The sequence below is a fragment of the Hypanus sabinus genome, chromosome 9 (assembly GCF_030144855.1).
Source record: "Hypanus sabinus isolate sHypSab1 chromosome 9, sHypSab1.hap1, whole genome shotgun sequence".
Lineage (NCBI taxonomy): Eukaryota > Metazoa > Chordata > Chondrichthyes > Myliobatiformes > Dasyatidae > Hypanus > Hypanus sabinus.
In genome coordinates, this window is record NC_082714.1 from 16,787,669 (window position 1) to 16,801,791 (window position 14,123).

A 14,123-nucleotide genomic window follows, 5' to 3' on the forward strand; every position below is an offset into this window, starting at 1 on the left:
ATCGCTTCATGTGACCCAGATCAGGGTGATGGGGGAGCTAAGCAGGTGCTACACCTTGCACAAGGGTGACCTACGGGCTAGTGGAGGGAAGGAGTGCTGTTCCCCTCCTTTGCTAGAGACGTCTCTCCACCCTGCCACTCATTTTCTAAAGGTGAGTGACTCTAAACCAGGAAGGCACAGGGGGTATGTGAATGAGCCACCAGAGGTAGTGTTGGTGGGAAGTACATATGGACTGGTTCATGAATAGAAAAGGGAAGGCAACTTAGTCAGTCTGGATGAGTTGGGCCAATGAGACTGTATCCATGTAGGTGCGATCACTCACCTCGAGTATGATGTCCTCCTAAGGGGTTGTCTATTGGTGGGTCCTCAGGCGGCTGTAGATGCTGATCCAGGATCCATATATTCTGGTGCTGTGTGGACACCAGTAAGTGGTGGCTGTGGTTAGTGGTCGGGTCTTTTGGTTGATCAGCCTCTCCTTTCACAGCTGCCATTTCTACTCTGCAACACAGCTTCCTCTTGAACCGATTTCCTCCCGGTGCATCAATTGCATGCAATGTCTTTCCGCTTCGTAGTTGTAATGTTGTGCCACTCTGTGAATCAGTGACTCGAGGAGGCTCCAGGTCAACATTTCAGTTCAGTGACTTGCACCACAATGATATCAAAGTTGGATAAACACAAGAGAATCTGCAGATGCTGGAAATTCTCATTCTCTCTCTCTCTCTCTCTCTCTCTCTCTCTCTCACTCTCACTCTCACTCTCACTCTCTCACTCTCTCACTCTCTCACACTCTCACACTCTCACTCTCTCACTCTCTCACACTCTCACACTCTCACACTCTCACACTCTCACACTCTCACACTCTCACACTCTCACACTCTCACACTCTCACACTCTCACACTCTCACACTCTCACACTCTCACACTCTCACACTCTCACACTCTCACACTCTCACACTCTCACACTCTCACACTCTCACACTCTCACACTCTCACACTCTCACACTCTCACACTCTCACACTCTCTCACTCTCTCACTCTCTCACTCTCACACTCTCACACTCTCTCACACTCTCTCACACTCTCTCACACTCTCTCACTCTCTCACACTCTCTCACACTCTCTCACACTCTCTCACACTCTCTCACACTCTCTCACACTCTCTCACACTCTCTCACACTCTCTCACACTCTCTCACACTCTCTCACTCTCTCTCACTCTCTCTCACTCTCTCACACTCTCTCACACTCTCTCACACTCTCTCACACTCTCTCACACTCTCTCACACTCTCTCACACTCTCTCACACTCTCTCACACTCTCTCACACTCTCTCACACTCTCTCACACTCTCTCACACTCTCTCACACTCTCTCACACTCTCTCACACTCTCTCACACTCTCTCACACTCTCTCACACTCTCTCACACACCAGGCCATGCAGCATCTATGGAGAGGAGTAAACTGTCAACATTTAGGGCCAAGACTCTTATTCAGGACCATTTTCAGGCACTGGTGCCCAAAACTGGCCTTTGTAACACTGGCTTTATTCTGCTAAAGACAGTCCCAAAAGGGTCCAATTTGCATCATAAACTTTTTCCTAGTATTTACCAGCCTGTAAAATACTGAACAAAAGATTTTTGTTCCTCTTGACAACTAGCTTCCTGCCAAGGTATATATAGCTAATTGAGAACCAGAGTCCAACAGCTTTACATGAAAGCTAGTTGGAACAAAACTGAGTGTGTGGGTAGATCGAATAACCATTCTTCCTATAATCTAAAATGCCTATGATATTAGAGTACATTGACTTCTATATTTCAATCCATATTTGGATAATGCATCCTAGCGTCATGTGATTCTACATTTGTTGGGGGGCAGGGTGGGGTGAGTAGACATTGGAGAGGCTCCAGGGGATATTCATGAGATTGATCCCAGGAATGAAAGCATCAACATACGAAGAGGATTTGAGGTCTCTGGGCTTGTACTCACTGGAGTTTTACAAGAATGAGGGGATATCTCATTAAAACATGCCCAATGCTGAAAGGCCCAGATTCGGAATGGGGAGAGAATGTTTCCTGTAGTGGGAGATCTAGGATGAGAGGACGCAGCCTTAGACTAAAAGAAAAGAGGAAGAATTTCTGAAGCCAGAGGGTGATGAATCTGTGGAATTTATTGCCATTGATGCTGTGGAGTCCATGTCACTGGGTGTATTGTATTAAAGCAGAGGTTGATAGGCCCTTGATTTGTAAGAACATCAAAGATTACAGGGAAAAGGCAGAAGTATAGGGTTGAGAGGGATAATAAATCACCCATGATGGAATAGCAGAGCAGACTTGATGGACTGAATGGCCTAATTCTGCTCCTGTGTGTTTGGTCTTATGGTCTAACCATTCTTCCAATGACTTAAAATGTCTATGATATTTTAGTACATTGACTATTTTACTTCAAACTATATTTGTGTATGATGGCGTGATTTTGAATATTACTGCATAAAGTGTCGTCCTGTATAATGTTTTGAAAGCCCCATGTAAACTGGTTGTTTCTTTAATTCAATGTCTATGAAAAGTTTTGACTGAGACTGGATGTCCATTTGGAATTTCAGATGCCAAAATGTTTACTACTGCGGGAAGGAGTGCCAGCGAGTTAGTTGGCCACTGCACAAGAAGTTCTGCAAGAAACTGAAATGGGCAGCAATAGACCGGCTGCTGGAGTGGCTGGTTTTCACAGGTACTGAGTGCTCAGTTCAGCATTGCGAGTATTTTAAACACCAGCTTCAGATTCAGATTTGTTTATCACATCTACATCAAAATAAACAGTGAAATGCTTCGTTAACAACCAACACACGTCAGGGGCGGGCCACAAGAGTCGCCACACATTAATGCATACCCATGCAGAACAGAAGGCAACAAAACAGCACACACCCCATTAACTTGTTTTCAGTCTCCACTTAAAGTCAGGAATCTAAGGTTCCTTCCTCCTCTGGTCTCTACCAAGAGCAGTTCACTAACCTGCTTCAGAGGCATTTAGATGGGGCATTGAAGAAGGGGTGGGTGGAGATACGTCTCTACCAAAGGAGGTATAAGGTGCTCCTTCCCTCCACTAGCCTGCAGCTCACCCTTGGGCAGAGTGTAGCACCTGCTTAGCCCCCCTGATCAGGGTCACATGAAACCACGGGAGCAGGTGGTGGATGGTCGTATTGGCAGCCGGTGCAGATCACAAGTCCTGGTTGTGTGACCACCGACGCCAGGCAGACAATCTCTGAAGAGTATTGATAATGGCAGAGGTCACCGGTCTAGTAAAGACACCGACCAGAAGAAGGCAAGGGCAAGCCACATCTGTAGGAAAAATTTGCCAAGAACAATCATGGTCACGGGCAGAGAAGAGGGTAAGAGCAACAGTATGAAGGGGGTCTTCCCCGCAGACAGGTTAAAGACAGAGAGAAGACGATGATCGTCTAGGTCATACGACAAGGCACATGATGATGATGACTGAGGAGGACGTGTGGCGTATATTTTCCTTCATCAGTCAGATTACAAGAGTAGGAACGTCATATTACAGCTGTACAGGACATTGGTGAGACAGCACTGTGTGTACTTCCAATTGCCTAAAGTTGGAAAAAGGGGCAGAAAAGGCTCATGAAGGCATTCATTGGACTGGAGGGCTTGAATTATAAGGAGAGAATGAATTTGATTGGGTCTTCTTTCCCTGGAGGATAGGATATCATAGAAGTTTATAAAATCACAAAGGGTAAAGGGGAATGGGTACTGTCATTCTTCCAGGGTATGGGAGTCAAAAGCAAAACATGTAGATTTAAGATGAGAGGGGTTATATTTAAAAGGTCGTGTGAAGGATATCCTTTTCACACAGAGGGTAGTGGGTATGTTGAGTGAGCTCCCAGAGAGGTGTTTGAGGCAGGTATAAGTACAACATTTAAAACACATGGAAACTAGTATACAGGTGGGAAGAGTTTGGAAGGAGATGACACAAACTGAGGGAGGTGGGTTTACCTTACGCACACAAAATGCCAGAGGAACTCAGCAGGTCAGGCACCACCTATGGAAATGAATAAACAGTCAACGTTACGGGCTGAGACCCTTCTTCAGGACTGAAAAGGAAGGGGGAAGATGCCAGAATAAAAAGGTGAGGCAAGGGGAAGGAGGATTAGCTAGAAAGTGGTGGGATGAGCTCAGGTGGGTGGGAAAGGTAAAGAGCTGGAGAGGAAGGAATCCAATAAGAGAGGAGAGTGGAGCAAGGGAGAAAGGGAAGACGGAGTGGCTCCAGGGGGAGGTGATAGGAAGGTGAGAAGAAGAGGTAAGAGGCTAGAGTTGGGAACAAGAGAACATACATAACATAAAAACATAAGAAATAGGAGCAGGAGGAGGCCATCCGGCCCATCAGGCCTGCCCTGCCATTCAATAAGATCGTGGCTGATCTGTCCGTAAACTCAGCTCCATCTACCTGCCTTTTCCCCATAACCCTTAATTCCCCTACTATGTAAAAATCTACCTAATTGTATCTTAAATATATCTAGAGAAGAAGCCTCAACTGCTTTCCTGGGCAGAGAATTCCACAGATTCACCACTCTCTGGGAAAAACAGATTCTCCTCATCTCCGTCCTAAATCTTCTCCCCTGAATCTTGAGGCAATGATCCCTAGTTCTAGTCTCACCTACCAATGAAAACAACTTTTCTACTTCTATCTTATCTATCCCTTTCAAAATTCTGTATCTTTCTATAAGATCCCCTCTCATTCTTCTGAATTCCAGAGTCCCAGGTGACTTAATCTCTCAGAGGGGAGGGGAATACGGCTCAATCTCTCAGAAGGGGAGGGGAAAAAACTTACCTCAAGGAGAAATCGATGTTCATGCCATCGGGTTGGAGGCTACCCAGATGGAATATGAGGTATTGCTCCTCCACCCTGCAAGTGGCCTCATCATGGCAAAAGAGGAGCCCATGGACTGACATGTGAGAACGAGAATGGGAATAGGAAATGCTGTTTTTGGCAGAGCGGAGGTACTCGATGAAGTGGTCACCCAATTTATGCCGTGTCTCATCAATGTAGAGGAGGCTGCACTGGAATTACGACACAATAGACAATCCCAACATATTCACAGGTGAAGTGTTGCCTCGCCTGGAAAGACTGTCTGTGGCCCTGAATGAAGATGAAGGAGGAGATGAATGGGCAGATGTCAGATGGCAGAACTTCTGTCATTTGCAGGGATATGTGCCGGGACGGAAATTAGTGGAGAGGCATGAATGGACAAGGAAATTACAGAGGAGCGATCTCTGCAGAAAGGCAAATATGTGTTTGCCATTGAAGTTGTGGAGAATGGTGTGTTGGATGTGAAGGCTCATGGGGTGATAGGTGAGGACAAGAACTTTATCTCTGTTAAGGCAGTGGGAAGATGAGGTGAGTGCAGATGTCTGGGAAATGGAGGAGATGCAGGTGAGGGCATTATCAATGGTGGAGGAAGGGCAACTCTGTTGTTTGAAGAAGGAAGCCATCTCTGATGCCCTGGAAAGAAAGCCTCACCCTGGGAGCAGATATGGTAGAGATGAAGAGACTGAGAAAAGGGAATAACATTTATACAGGAGACAGGGAAGGAAGAGGTATAGTCAAAGTAACTCTGGGAATTGGTAAGTTTATGAAAGATATCGGTAGACAGTTTTCCTGTAGAGATGGAGACAGTGATCGAGAAAGGGGAGAGGAATCTCAGAAATGGACCAAGTGAATTTGAGAGCAGAATGGAATTTGGAGCAAAGTTGATGAAATTGACGAAATCAGCATGAGTGCATGAAGCCACAGCAATGCAGTTGTCAATGTAGCCCAGGAAGAGTTAGGGAGCATTACCAGGGAATGCTTGGAATGTGACCTGTTCTACTTATCCAACAGAAAGGTAGGCATAGCTGGTGCCCACAGATACCCCTTGAGTTTGAAAAAAGTGGGAGGAGCTGAAGGAGAAAATGTTGAGGGTGAGGACCAGTTCTACCAGTCACAGGTGGGTGGTGGTGGAGGAGGATTGGTTGGTCTTTTGTTGTGAATGAAAGGGAGAGGTTTGAGGCCTTCTTGATGGGGGATAAAAGTGTTTAAAGACTGGACATTCATGGTGAAAATGAGATGGTCAGCGTCAGGAAATTTTAAGTTGTCATGGAGATGGAGAGCATGTGAAGTGTCATGGATGTAGGGTTTAGCTCAGGTAGTGTGGATTAGTTGGGTCAAAAGTCCTTTTCCCATGCTGTATAATTCTATGACACATCACAGAAACCAGCCTCCATTTTCTGTCTATACATTTCGTGCCTCAGTAAGGCAGTCTCAATAATCAAAGACCACATCCACCCCAAATGTTCTCTCTCCTTCCCCTCCCTACCAGGCAGAAGATACTGAAGTCTGAAAGCACCTGTCTCAAGGACAGCTTCTATCTCATTGCTTTCATGCTCTTGAATGGACCTCTTCTTTGATAAGATAGACCCTTGGCCTCAAGATGTACCTGAAGATCTTGCAATTTGTCGTTTACCTGCACTGTACTTTTTCAGTAGCTTTTACACTTTGTTCTGGAGGGTTATTGTTTTACCTTGTCCTAGCCCCATGCACTGGGTAATGATTAGATCTGTATAAGCAGTATGCAAGGCAAGCTTTTCACTGTATCTTGGTACAGGTGGTAATCATAAACCAAAATCACATAAACCTTGACTGGCTGGGTTACGAAGAAGTCACTCACTCGGTCTATTGGAAACAGATGGGAGGGACTGGGAGAGGAAGGTATTTGCCATTTGGAATGGTGGGTGGCATCAGTAATAATCTTCTTAAGCCCATCACACCTACTGGGGCATAGGCCACTGACCACACCTCACCAGGTCCTCTGTCCTGGGCCCGTAGAAGGTTTATCAGCCCTGTTCTTTCTGGCTTCACTACACAGCTTCATATGTCTTCAAGGTGAAGGTCCCTCTTCCCCAGGAATGAGGTCATTGGAACTCTGGGCTTTACAGGACGGGATACTAACTCCATGCCCAACCCTTCTCCTTTTGCAGCTGGGCCTGGGACCATCCATGGTTAAATTATTAGTAACCTTATTCAAATTAGAGCTCTACACTCTGTGCTTTTGTTGTAGCTCCAAGATTCATTTGTCCATAGGTCTTCAACTTTAAGTTCAAGTTTATCATCATTCAGCCCCACACATGTATACAGCTAAACTAAACAATGTTCCGCTGGGGCCAAGGCGCAAAGAACAGTACGTACAGTCACACACAGCACATACAGTTACGATCCAGCACAAAATAATTTCAGCTCAAGTGTTCTTGATTCTTGTACTCTGGTACTCTCACAACATTTAAAAAGCAGCAGGACAAGCACTTGAGTTGTCAAGGCATTAGAACTCTAGGGATCAAATGCAGGTAGATAGGGTCAGCATGAACATGATGGGCCAAAGGGCCTGTTTCTATTCTGTGTGATTCTATTACTTTATTGAAGTTTGCTCTTTTGCTTCCTAGGTGACATCCCTTTCCCCAGCAAAGACTGGACGAGAGCAGTTAGTGAGGTGAAAGGCTGGAATGATTGGTTCTTGATGCAGGAGGACCTCGATGCCAAGCTGGGTTCGGTTTTGCACTGCAAGCACATGGATATACTGTGGGCAAACGCCGGGAAACCAAGGCCCGATGACGACGAGCTCTTGGAATCCATCAGACGGGTGACCACTGACTTTCAGACCAGGCCGGTGACAATTGGATTTTCTCTCCACAGCTTCGGCATCGACCCATTAGAAAAACCCCTCGCCATTCACGTCATTGGGGCCTCTCATACCGAGACCCTCCACGCCAGGCTGAAAGACTACGATGAGCTTGCTCATATGTTCCCAGGCAATGAGGGCATTGAGGTGGTCATGATTGGGCCTGAGGTGGTAGCTGGTCCTACCATAAGGCCACCCTTGCAGACCTATGCTGGCAGGAGACGAGTATACATGAGTGGGTGGAAAGGCCTGTACCACGAGTACTGGGAGACCATGGTGGAGTCGGAACGAGCTGCCCGGCCCGACTTGGTGATAGGTTTTCATCCAGGTAAGCTGAGCCTACTTAAAACTTAATTGAAGCAGCATTGCCTTTCCCAGAAGATCTTTTGCTCATTTGTGTGGCATCCGTTTATGACCGTCAAAGCAGAATTCTGCAGTGGCAGGAACTCTGAAATAAAAACAGAATACTCAGGTGGGCCTAACGTGGCTCAGGCTTGGAGTGGGGAGGTTCAAAAAGCTGGAAAATTCACTGGCATATGTGCCATCACATGGAATTCTGAATAGGAGTGGGGATTGTTCCTGTTTCCGCTTGTAGGTGGATGCAGTCAGCAGGAGTCATGGATCGGGACGTAGAGCACGGCAATGGGCCATTCAGCCCATTGAGTCTGGGCAGACTATCGAACATCTACTTGCACCAATCCCATTTTGCTCTCTCCACGTTCCCATCAGTTTCCTCCCAAGAAACTCACCTACTGTACACATGAGGGACAATATACAGCAGCTAACTACTGCACACCTTTGGGATAGAAAATAGTTCAGTACGCACAGTACAGGCCCTTCGGTGCATGGAGTTGTGCCGAATTTCTTGGAGTAGCTGATCTACACTCCAAGGGCAGTCTAACCCCTTCTCTCCCACGTACATAATATCCACATCAGGACCACCAGACTCAAAAACAGTTACTTTCCACAAGCAGTAAGGCTGATCAGCACCTCCACCCACTAACCCTTCCCTCCACGCCTCCAACCACCACAACTTGGTCATTTCTTGTCAGTCACCTTATGTACAGACACTCCTAGCATCACTTTATGGACCTACAATCAATCTGTGTATTTAACTATCTTATGCATTGAGGCTGTCTACAAGAAGGGTCAGAGCCGTCTCTATTTCCTGAGGAGACTGAGATCCTTTAACATCTGCTGGACGAAGCTGAGGATGTTCTGCGAGTCTGTGGTGGCCAGTGCTATCATGTTTGCTGTTGTGTGCTGGGGCAGCAGGCTGAGGGTAGCAGACACCAACAGAATCAACAAACTCATTCGTAAGGCCAGTGATGTTGTGGGTGTGAAACTGGACTCTCGGACAGTGGTGTCTGAAAAGAGGATGCTGTCCAAGTTACATGCCATCTTGTACTGGTTAGGCACAGGAGTACATTCAGCCAGAGACTCATTCCACCGAGATGTAACACTGAGCGTCATAGGAAGTTATTCCTGCCTGTGGCCATCAAACTTTACAACTCCTCCCACGGAGTGTCAGACACCCTGAGCCAATAGGTCCTGGACTTATTTCCACTTGGCATGATTAGCTTATTATTATTTAATTATTTATGGTTTTATATTGCTATATTTCTTCACTATTCTTGGTTGGTGCGGCTGTAACGAAACCCAGCTTCCCTCCGGATCAATAAAGTATGTCTGTCCGTCTGTCTGTCATTTATGTTTATTGTGTTTTTATTATCGTGTTCTTTATCTTATTATGTTTTTTGTACTGTATTGGATTTGGGGTAATAATTAGTTAATTCTCCTTTACACGTGTGAACAGGAAATTACAAATAAATAAATAATTCACCATTGTTAATTTCATCCATGAGCCTCCAATGTATCTGTCTCTACCACCACACCTAACAGCACTTTCCCCACAACCACCATTATGTAAAAAAACTTACCTCTGACATCCTCCCCTCCCCCTAGCATTCCTCTAATCACCTTAAAAGTATTCTCATATTAGACTTGGGGAAAAAGGTGCTGCCTGTCCACTCTGTCGTAACATAGAAACATAGAAGTCTACAGCACATTATGGGTCCTTCGGCCCACGATATTGTGCTGATCATGTAGCCTACTCTAGCTGCTGCCTAGAATTTCCCTACCACATAGCCCTCTATTTTTCTAAGCTCCATGTGTCTATCTAAGAGTCTCTTAAAAGAACCTATTATATAACCATATAACAATCACAGCACAGAAACAGGCCATCTCGGCCCTCCTAGTCCGTGCCGAACTCTTATTCTCACCTAGTCCCACCTACCCGCACTCGGCCCGTAACCCTCCACTCCTTTCCTGTCCATATACCTATCCAATTTTACCTTAAATGACACAACTGAACTGGCCTCTACTACTTCTACAGGAAGCTCATTCCACACAGCTATCACTCTCTGAGTAAAAAAATACCCCCTCGTGTTTCCCTTAAACTTCTGCCCCCTAACTCTCAAATCATGTCCTCTCATTTGAATCTCCCCTACTCTCAATGGAAACAGCCTATTCACGTCAACTCTATCTATCCCTCTCAAAATTTTACATACCTCGATCAAATACCCCCTCAACCTTCTACGCTCCAATGAATAGAGACCTAACTTGTTCAACCTTTCTCTGTAACTTAAGTGCTGAAACCCAGGTAACATCCTAGTAAATCGTCTCTGCACTCTCTCTAATTTATTGATATCTTTCCTATAATTCGGTGACCAGAACTGCACACAATATTCCAAATTTGGCCTTACCAATGCCTTGTACAATTTTAACATTACATCCCAATTTCTATACTCAATGCTCTGATTTATAAAGGCCAGCATTCCAAAAGCCTTCTTCACCACCCTATCTACATGAGACTCCACCTTCAGGGAACTATGCACTGTTATTCCTAGATCTCTCTGTTCCTCTGCATTTCTCAATGCCCTACCATTTACCCTGTATGTTCTATTTGGATTATTCCTGCCAAAATGTAGAACCTCACACTTCTCAGCATTAAACTCCATCTGCCAACGTTCAGCCCATTCTTCTAACTGGCATAAATCTCCCTGCAAGCTTTGAAAACCCACCTCATTAACCGCAACACCTCCTACCTTAGTATCATTGGCATACTTACTAATCCAATTTACCACCCCATCATCCAGATCATTTATGTATATTACAAACAACATTGGGCCCAAAACAGATCCCTGAGGCACCCCGCTAGTCACCGGCCTCCATCCCGATAAACAATTATCCACCACTACTCTCTGGCATCTCCCATCTAGCCACTGTTGAATCCGTTTTATTACTCCAGCATTAATACCTAACGACTGAACCTTCTTAACTAACCTTCCATGTGGAACTTTGCCAAAGGCTTTGCTGAAGTCCATATAGACTACATCCACTGCCTTACCCTCGTCAACATTCCTCGTAACTTCTTCAAAAAATATCTGCCTCTACCACCTTCACTGGCCGTGCATTCCATGCGCCCACCACTCTCTGTGTGAAAAACTTACCTCTGACATCCCCCTTGTACCTACTTCTAAGCACCTTAAAACTATGTCCCCTCTTGTTAGCCATTTCAGCCCTGGGAGAAAGCCTCTGGCTATCCACACAATTAATGCCTCTCATCATCTTATACATCTCTATCAGGTCACCTCTCGTCCTCCAATGCTCGAAGGAGAAAAGGCCGAGTTCACTCAACCTATTATCATAAGGCATTCTCTCCAATCCAGGCAACATCCTTGTAAATCTTCTCTGCACTCTCTCTATAGTATCCACATCCTTCCTGTAATGAGGTGACCAGAACTGAACACAGTATGCCTAGTGGGGTCTAACTAAGGTCTTATACAGCTGTAATGTTACCTCACAGCTCTGAACTCAATCCCACAGTTAATGAAAGCCAACACGCCTTACGCCTTTTCAACAGCACTGTCAACCTGCGCAGCAGCCTTGAATGTCCTACGGACATGGACCCCAAGATCTCGCTGACCCACCACACTGCCAAGGGTCTTTTCATTAATATTATATTCTGTCTTCAAACTTGACTTACCAGAATGAACCACTTCACCCTTATCTGGGTTGAACTCCATCTGCCACTTCTCAGCCCAGTTCTGCATCCTGTCGATGTTCTGCTGTAACCTCTGACAACCCTTCAGACTATCCACAACACCCCCAACTTATCAATGCCTCTTATCATCTTATACACCTCTGTCAAGTCTCCCCTCATCCTCCTTCACACCAAAGAGAAAAGTCCCAGGTTTCTCAACTTTGTGGTGAGAGGACACGAGGGAACAGAGGAAAACTGAGCAGATGCAGGGAGAACATGCAAAATCCATGCAGACAGCACTACCAGAAGTCAGGATCGAACCAGGACATCATGCAGAACATGCCCTCTTCTCATTGCTATCATCAGGGAGGAGGTATTGGAGCCTGAAGACAACTGCCTGTGTTACACTGAGAGTTGAAACTGGAGGAGGGTGCAGACCCCTCAAGGCATCTGTCCCAATCCAGAAAATAATTTCCATCTCAAGGGGACCACAATCTAGTTCAAAGGCAACAGCTGTGGGGTGTTAGGGATTGAGGCCATACTGTCTTGCAATGTAGGCATATACAATATTTTTCATATATGCATGTTTATTTGCTTATCAAAAGTGACAGGACTTACCTCATAATCGTTCAGTAGAACCAGGCACTGAGCAAACAGATATGTGGTAAGACCATGCAAGTTTGACATTCACGTGGCGTTTGGCAAGGTCATCAGCACTGGAAACAGAGGGATCCATATCATTTAAGAAGCAATTTGTAAACCTGTCATGTGATTGGCCTGAAGCATCGATTCCATTTATCTCTCCACACATGCTGCCCGACCTGTTGGGTATTACGGGCAAATGGTGTGTTATGCTAAAATAAAACCAGTCAAAGTCACTTTGCTGTTCATGGAGTCAGGCTTAACTTGGGAAGCTGTGGTTTGGGCAGTGCCTACACTTCCAAAGGGACACCTTGAATGAATGAACCAATGTTTTATGAATGCAAGTTTCTTTTATGGCCCCTATTTTTTCTGTGAGTTTATTTGGAAGATTTTAAGTATCCTGTTGAGTTTTCGGTTCATTTGCCATTGAGTTTTCCCTTCACCCTTATCCTTTGGAGAAGCTGCAGGCTGACTTCCCAATGCCTATCGCTCTTGGAAATGCTACCGATTGTCCCAGCTGGGCCTTAGCAATGCTAATCACCATTGTGATTCTGATAACCAGAGTGAATGTGGCCTAAGTCAGACCACAACATCCTCATCTTTTGGCATTGCCTCAGTTGGAGTTGCATGCATCTCACAATATCTGAAGGTACTTTACAGCCAGTTTTAGACATAGGTGTGGCACTGACCCTCCATCTGGGATGGGAGCAGCCAAGCTTCGGGCCAGAAGTCCCTACAAAGAACCGTGAGAACAGCTGAGAAGATCAAAGGGGTCTTACTACCATCCAACGGGGGCATTGGTTCAGGAGCGCTGTGTACATAGGGCCCTTAGTTTTATTAAGAATCCCACTCATCCATCCAGTATCCTCTTTGACTTTCTACCATCAGGCAGGAGACTACGATGCATAAAAACAAGAACGGTCAGGATGAGAAGCAGTTTCTTCCTTCAGACCATTAGGCTTCTGAACTCCTTGCTGTATCATCTTCGTAGTGTCACTGGTTAATGTGTTATGTACTGTACAATATTTAATTCATGCACTTTAGTTTGTTACTTGTGTATGATTCATCTGTAGAGTTTATTAAGTTATCGTGTGTTGTGTTCTACTATACTTTGTACTCTTGTTCAGAGAAACGTGTTCTCATTTCTAAATACATTATATAGTTATATACATGCATGTAGTTAAATGACAATAAACTTGACTTGATTTGACTGGTTGGTTAACAGAAAGGCTCCACAAGCAGCAATTAGAGAAAATTTACAACATGTGAAGCCGCTCAACTCATCTGCGCTGATAGAATCAGATCTCACCTTCTAGTGACGGGTCATTCCAAAATCGCACCACCCTCGTGAGTGAAGAAGTTCCCCTTCAGGTTTCCCTGAAATATTTCATCTTTCACCCCAAACCCCATGAACTAGTCTCACCCAACCTGAAGGGAAAACCTCTGTTTGCATTTGCCCTATCTATACCCCTCATGATTTTGTACACCTCTATAAGATCTCTCCTCATTCTCCTATCCTATGTTCCAGAGAATAAACCTATTTTACCTACATTTATAACTCAGGTCCCCAAGGATAATCCTGGTTAACTCCTTTTCTGGATCCTCTACTCAAATTTATGTTTAGAACTGTTCTTTTCACACGTTTTTCAGGAAAGAGAGTGAGGGTAACTAACCCTGGGAATTATAGAACAGCGAGTTTTACTTCATTTGTGGGCAAA

The 14,123-nt window shown here is 45.2% G+C and overlaps 1 protein-coding gene across 17 annotated transcripts in view; it reads left to right on the plus strand.

Moving 5' to 3' along the window:
• The window catches only part of LOC132399124 (putative protein MSS51 homolog, mitochondrial), an 81,164-nt gene that overhangs the window by 14,535 nt on the left and 52,506 nt on the right, over nt 1–14,123 (plus strand). For 16 of the 17 annotated variants that reach the window (XR_009513878.1, XR_009513883.1, XR_009513876.1 and 13 more), the window contains 2 exons: nt 2,598–2,722; nt 7,483–8,046. Coding sequence is in view for 8 of the 17 variants with exons in the window: in XM_059979131.1 (XP_059835114.1) it covers nt 2,598–2,722; nt 7,483–8,046 (689 nt within the window). In the remaining 9 variants the exon portion in view is untranslated. Of the gene's footprint in view, nt 1–2,597; nt 2,723–7,482; nt 8,047–13,630; nt 13,690–14,123 lie in introns of those variants that run through there. The other variant, XM_059979136.1, reaches the window with a different exon arrangement.